The sequence below is a fragment of the Chaetura pelagica genome, unplaced genomic scaffold (assembly GCF_000747805.2).
Source record: "Chaetura pelagica isolate M959 unplaced genomic scaffold, ChaPel_1.0 scaffold132, whole genome shotgun sequence".
In the NCBI taxonomy this organism is placed as follows: Eukaryota; Metazoa; Chordata; class Aves; order Apodiformes; family Apodidae; genus Chaetura; species Chaetura pelagica.
Window position 1 is genome coordinate 1,654,976 of NW_009952709.1, and position 6,717 is coordinate 1,661,692.

At 49.9% G+C, this 6,717-nt stretch overlaps 1 protein-coding gene across 1 annotated transcript in view; it reads left to right on the plus strand.

The window, feature by feature from the left end:
* CACNA1B (calcium channel, voltage-dependent, N type, alpha 1B subunit) overlaps positions 1–6,717 on the plus strand; it is a 326,950-nt gene that overhangs the window by 173,313 nt on the left and 146,920 nt on the right. The window contains exon 9 of the mRNA XM_009994349.1: positions 5,117–5,232. Within this exon, the coding sequence (XP_009992651.1) occupies positions 5,117–5,232 (116 nt within the window). The remainder of the gene's footprint in view (positions 1–5,116; positions 5,233–6,717) is intronic.

A 6,717-nucleotide genomic window follows, 5' to 3' on the forward strand; every position in this document is an offset into this window, starting at 1 on the left:
GAATGATCCTGACCAAAAGAGGAGACTTATTTACTGTTCCCAAAACTTCCCACGGGACTTTCTGTGTGAATTTAGAGCTGGCAGGAAAACTTCAGCTGAAAGATTTTTAGATGAAATATGGTATTTTGATAGAAAATTTCCCCATTTCTTTGAATACATCCTGAAATGTTGTTGAAAAGCTCTCCAACAGAAATTCTGGGAGTTTTCCAGGTGCTGCAAATGGGCAATATTTCAGTTCCTGAACAGTGATGAACAGAGTGGGAGAGACACACAAGGATGCTTTTATGATTATGTTTTGGAAAGAAAACCACAGTCTTTTGACAAGTTCCAGCTTCCTGGAAATAGGAGACAGAGGTGGTTCAACATGATCAAGTGCAGGGTCCTGCACCTGGGCTGGGGCAACCAGAGATATCAAAACACTTTGGGAGAAGACATGCTAGAGAGCAGCCCTGTGGAAAAAGACCTGGGGCTACTAGTGGATCAAAAGCTGGACAGGAGCCACCAAGGTGGTACTGCATCCAGGGCTGCATCAAAAGAAGTGTGGCCAGCAGATGGAGAAAGGTGATTCTGCCCCTCTGCTCTGCCCTGGTGAGACCTCACCTGGAGTGCTGCATCCCCCTCTGGAGCCCCCAGCACAAGAAGGATGTGGACTTGTTGGAATGTGTCCAGAGAAGGGCCACAAAAATGATCAGAGGACTGTAGTAGCTCTCTGATGAAGACAGGATGATGGAGTTGGGGTTGTTCAGCCTGAAGAAGACTCCCAGTGACCTTCCAATACCTGAAAAGGTCCTATAAGAAGGCTGGGGAGGACCTGTTCACAAGATCATGTAACAATAAGACAAGGGGTGATGGTTTTAAGCTAGAAAAGGGTAGATTAAGGTTGGACATTATGAAAAAGTTCTTTAATACGAGGGTGTTGAAGCACTGGAACAGGTTGCTTAGAGAGGAGGTGGAGGCCCCAGCCTGGAGACATTAAAGATCAGGTTAGATGGGGCTGTGAACAATCTACTCTAGTTGGAGGTGTCCCTGCTTATTTTAAGGGGGTTGGACTAGATGACTTGGATGGGTTCCTTCCAACCCAACATGTTCTATGATTCTGTGCATTCTGCTGCCAGGAAGGCCATCCACTGAGACCCTCCAGTCTTCAGCCTGGCCTATTTTGCTGCAGCTCTGTAGGGCTCAAAAGACATTGAATAAGGAGAGACCCAAGATGCTGTCTTCTCCTGGAAGTTGCCTTCCCAGCTTCTAGTACAGTGCCACACCTGCCAGGTCCAGAGACCAGGAGGGTGCAAGGGGCTTCACCTCAGCAACTTTCCTCCCCAGTGTCTTGCAAAAAGCCTCCATGGCTGTTCAGAAACTACAGAAGGTTTGCAATGTGGCAAAATTCTCCCCTCATTTTCTTAGATGTTTAAAGTTGAGATTAAAGGGACAAGCCCAAAGTGTATTTTATTGTCCTTAGGCCAGGTTGGAGCTGGCAGAGGGTGAGAAGTTTTTCAAGGAAACTCTCCCTTGCCTGCTCTCGAGGGGTGAGGGAGCAGTGCCAGTGCTCATCTGCTGCCCTTCCTGCCTGCTGTCGTCCTTCATGACACTCCCCAGAGTGTTGCCTCCTGCTCCCATCTGCCCCAGCCCAGCTCTGGGAAATCTGCTGTGACCCAAAGCTGGAAGCCATTGTCACTTTGTGTTGTCTGACCTCATTCCTCCCCTTCCAGAGAGGAATCAAAACTGAGAGGAGGTCCATGGCCCTGACCAGCAGGCACTGAACCAGGAATGAGACCATTAAAAGGGAGGCAGGAGCAAATGGGTGATCCCACTGCCACGGGCAGGATCCCCAACCCCCCCCCGACCCGTGCTGAGTGCCCAGGAGGAGCTTCTTTTGCTTCAAGGATGGGGTGATGGGCTGTGCTGTCAGATGGGGGACAGGGGTGGGGAGTCAGGAGACTGGGAGGCTCTGCCAAGGTGCAGAGCAGGCCAGCTCAGCTGATGGCAGCTCTGACAGCAGCTCCTGGGACCGGCGGGTGTCGCGGTCCCAAACCAAGAGCTGCCGCGGTCCCGGCTCTGCGGGTCAGGCAGTGCTGCCAAGTGAAGCAAAAGGGGCAGCTTTGAAGGGTAAAGTGTGACTAGAAAGCTGCCTCTGGCACTTGCAGCTCCTTTTCACCCCCTGTTGTTCTTCCACCTTTCTCCCGTTTCCTGCTCCTTGTTGGTTTCTGAGGAGAACACGTGAGGAATGACTGGGGGATCAGGGGGGTTTTAGGAAGGAGTTAATGGTTAAAAGGTTCACAACAAGTAACAGTTCAGTGAAGATTTGAAGGACACAGTATAGAGTATGTGTCAAATGAATGAGCCACTGGTGTGCCCAGGGACCAAAACCTGACCTCACATTGTACCACCAGGTGTTGTGGGAGTCGCTCCAGTGAGGGTTTGCAGAGCAAGGCTCAGATCTCTGTAAGAGGTACCTGGGCAAGTCCATTTCCAGGTGGGTCACCAGAAGCTTCCCAGTGGTGATGAGCTTGGGGAAAGCCCCAGTGTGGGTATCTTGGAGGTGGTAGCCACACTATTGTCTTTGCATTGTTTCAAACTGGGCAGTAGGATGTACTTGGACAAGATTTTTGAAGTGATTGGATGGACTTTACTTTCTGAGTAGCCTGTACAGTCCTGTTCTCATCACTTGCTGCCAAGATCCTTGCTTCCCATGTGATTTGAGCAAATAGCAGAATCCCTGTCACTCTCAACCCAGAACATTTCACCGAGACATTAAAGATCAGGTTAGATGGGGCTGTGAACAATCTACTCTAGTTGGAGGTGTCCCTGCTTATTGTAAGGGGGTTGGACTAGATGACTTGGATGGGTTCCTTCCAACCCAACATGTTCTATGATTCTGTGCATTCTGCTGCCAGGAAGGCCATCCACTGAGACCCTCCAGTCTTCAGCCTGGCCTATTTTGCTGCAGCTCTGTAGGGCTCAAAAGACATTGAATAAGGAGAGACCCAAGATGCTGTCTTCTCCTGGAAGTTGCCTTCCCAGCTTCTAGTACAGTGCCACACCTGCCAGGTCCAGAGACCAGGAGGGTGCAAGTGGCTTCACCTCAGCAACTTTCCTCCCCAGTGTCTTGCAAAAAGCCTCCATGGCTGTTCAGAAACTACAGAAGGTTTGCAATGTGGCAAAATTCTCCCCTCATTTTCTTAGATGTTTAAAGTTGAGATTAAAGGGACAAGCCCAAAGTGTATTTTATTGTCCTTAGGCCAGGTTGGAGCTGGCAGAGGGTGAGAAGTTTTTCAAGGAAACTCTCCCTTGCCTGCTCTCGAGGGGTGAGGGAGCAGTGCCAGTGCTCATCTGCTGCCCTTCCTGCCTGCTGTCGTCCTTCATGACACTCCCCAGAGTGTTGCCTCCTGCTCCCATCTGCCCCAGCCCAGCTCTGGGAAATCTGCTGTGACCCAAAGCTGGAAGCCATTGTCACTTTGTGTTGTCTGACCTCATTCCTCCCCTTCCAGAGAGGAATCAAAACTGAGAGGAGGTCCATGGCCCCGACCAGCAGGCACTGAACCAGGAATGAGACCATTAAAAGGGAGGCAGGAGCAAATGGGTGATCCCACTGCCACGGGCAGGATCCCCAACCCCCCCCCGACCCGTGCTGAGTGCCCAGGAGGAGCTTCTTTTGCTTCAAGGATGGGGTGATGGGCTGTGCTGTCAGATGGGGGACAGGGGTGGGGAGTCAGGAGACTGGGAGGCTCTGCCAAGGTGCAGAGCAGGCCAGCTCAGCTGCTGGCAGCTCTGACAGCAGCTCCTGGGACCGGCGGGTGTCGCGGTCCCAAACCAAGAGCTGCCGCGGTCCCGGCTCTGCGGGTCAGGCAGTGCTGCCAAGTGAAGCAAAAGGGGCAGCTTTGAGGGTAAAGTGTGACTAGAAAGCTGCCTCTGGCACTTGCAGCTCCTTTTCACCCCCTGTTGTTCTTCCACCTTTCTCCCGTTTCCTGCTCCTTGTTGGTTTCTGAGGAGGAACACGTGAGAAATGACTGGGGGATCAGGGGGGTTTTAGGAAGGAGTTAATGGTTAAAAGGTTCACAACAAGTAACAGTTCAGTGAAGATTTGAAGGACACAGTATAGAGTATGTGTCAAATGAATGAGCCACTGGTGTGCCCAGGGACCAAAACCTGACCTCACATTGTACCACCAGGTGTTGTGGGAGTCGCTCCAGTGAGGGTTTGCAGAGCAAGGCTCAGATCTCTGTAAGAGGTACCTGGGCAAGTCCATTTCCAGGTGGGTCACCAGAAGCTTCCCAGTGGTGATGAGCTTGGGGAAAGCCCCAGTGTGGGTATCTTGGAGGTGGTAGCCACACTATTGTCTTTGCATTGTTTCAAACTGGGCAGTAGGATGTACTTGGACAAGATTTTTGAAGTGATTGGATGGACTTTACTTTCTGAGTAGCCTGTACAGTCCTGTTCTCATCACTTGCTGCCAAGATCCTTGCTTCCCATGTGATTTGAGCAAATAGCAGAATCCCTGTCACTCTCAACCCAGAACATTTCACCTTAATCCCAGAGCACCCATCCTCACTTTTAGGTCTCCTTTGTCACTCTCAACCCAGAACATTTCACCAGAGCACCCATCCTCACTTTTAGGTCTCCTTTGAATTGTGTTTGTCAAAGCTTTGTTTGGCTCAAGCCTGGGAAAACTCAGAGTCTAACAGGGAAAACTGGGTGTCTCCCAGGCCAGAGAGGCTGCTGGTTTGTCTGGGACATGTCTGTGCTTCTAGGGGAAATTCTGCTGGGGGGTGTGTAGGGATGGAGGGCAGGTCTTAGTGCTGGGGGTAGCAACTTGTATTTCCTGACTGGACAAGTAAGTGTATCACGATATGATGGCAATGGGTATGGTTGGTCCCAGAACACAGGTGTCCACACCTGCCAGTTTGCAGTCCTCTTCCACCATGGGAGAGGCAGAGCAACACCTGAGCTGCAATCAGAGTGGTTGTTTGTTGGACAACAACGCCGGGTGTGCTGAGGTTTCCACTCGCCGCTCTCACCGACTCCACGGGCTTTGTGAGCACGAGCTGAGAGATGAAAGAGGGGCTGAGCATTTTCCCCGGCCCCTCGTGACATATTTCTTCTCTTTCTCCCTCTGTAGTGAATTTGCCAAAGAACGAGAAAGGGTAGAAAACCGTCGGGCTTTCCTGAAGCTCCGCAGGCAGCAGCAGATTGAACGGGAACTGAACGGGTACTTGGAGTGGATCTTCAAAGCAGGTAAGGCAAGAGGTCTCCCTGTCTTGGTTCAAGATGTTTTGCGACAAGTGGAGTCTGGATGACAGAGGAAAATGTCCCAGAACCCATCCTTGGTTTTGTCATCGAGGTGTGACCCAAGAGTAGAGGGCCCCCCCAGCCAGCACCTGGTGGTTTTGCTGGGCTTGATTCTGAGCAGTCACACTCAAGTTATTGCAAAAAGATCTCCCTTTGGTTAAGCAAACATAAAGGAGCTTGGCCAACTTTATTGCAGAGATCAAAGCAATTGTCTTAATACAGTGTAATATAAAAAGTGAGACAGTGCCCAAAGTGTCCACAGTGGGGGAAGTGTTCCCTTATATGAGTCATTTATATTTTATTTACTTTCCACCACAGCTGTTTTATGAGCCTTTCTTGCTATGATGGTAGAACACACTGGAGTGTCATTTTTATGGGCTGCAGTGATCTCTTTCATGGAACTCATGTGGGTACATATTAACATGGCTTTATAGCTATTGCAGCTGAACATTGCCTTTTATTGCAAGCCATGAGCAACTTTAACAAGGATCCAAACACACTAATTTAACAAAAAATAGCCTCTTTTCCTTTTTTTTTCAGATAGTAAAGGTTACCAATAACCTTTCTGTGTTACAGAGTAGCTGTTCTATGTTTGGACATACCCAAGGTGCAGTTAATTCATGCAGCATCTAGAAAACTTCTGGGGTTGATTTGCTTCCTTGCTTGCTTTTCTGAGAAGGTGAAACATCTGAGTCATGTAAAAATGCCTTTTACAACAGTGTGGGGGAGAAAAGAAAGCAGTGGTTTCTCAAATAGGTTTTCAGGTGTCCTTCCAGGCAGGTCAGCTTCATCCTTGCTCTTTACAACTGGGGAAACTGAGGTCCAACATGAAATAGTGACTCACCTCATGTCAGCTGGTGGCAGAACTGGGACTGTGGGGTGTTCATGTGAAGAGATGCTGGGAGAGTTGAGGCTGTTCAGCCTGGAGAAGAGAAGGCTCCAGGGAGACCCTCCAACTGCCTTTCTGTGGCTAAAGGGGGCCTGTAAGAAACTGGAGGGCAAACTTCTTAGCAGGGTCTGCTGAGATAGAACAAGTAGTGATGGTTTTGAATTGAAAGAGGAGAGATATAGGTCAGAAGAAATTCTTTATAATGAGAATGGTGAAACACTTGCAGAGGTTGCCCAGAGAGGTGGCTGGTGCATTTCAGGGTCAGGTTGGACTGGGCAAGTTGATCTGTCCCTGCTCACTGCACCGGGATCGGATCTTCAAAGTTCCCCTCCAACCCAAACCATCCTAGGATTCTGTGATTCCCACACAGTGGGCTGGCACCATGCTAAAAGCCCTGTCATCATTCCTTGTTTTTGAAGTCCATACTGATGGTAAAGACCTAATGCTTTAAGATGTGCTTGCACCAGCAAGTAACTGCACGGTCACAGCAGCTCACTGCAGCACTGCACCTGCAGAGCATCCTGGTGCTGCTGTGTGTCCAG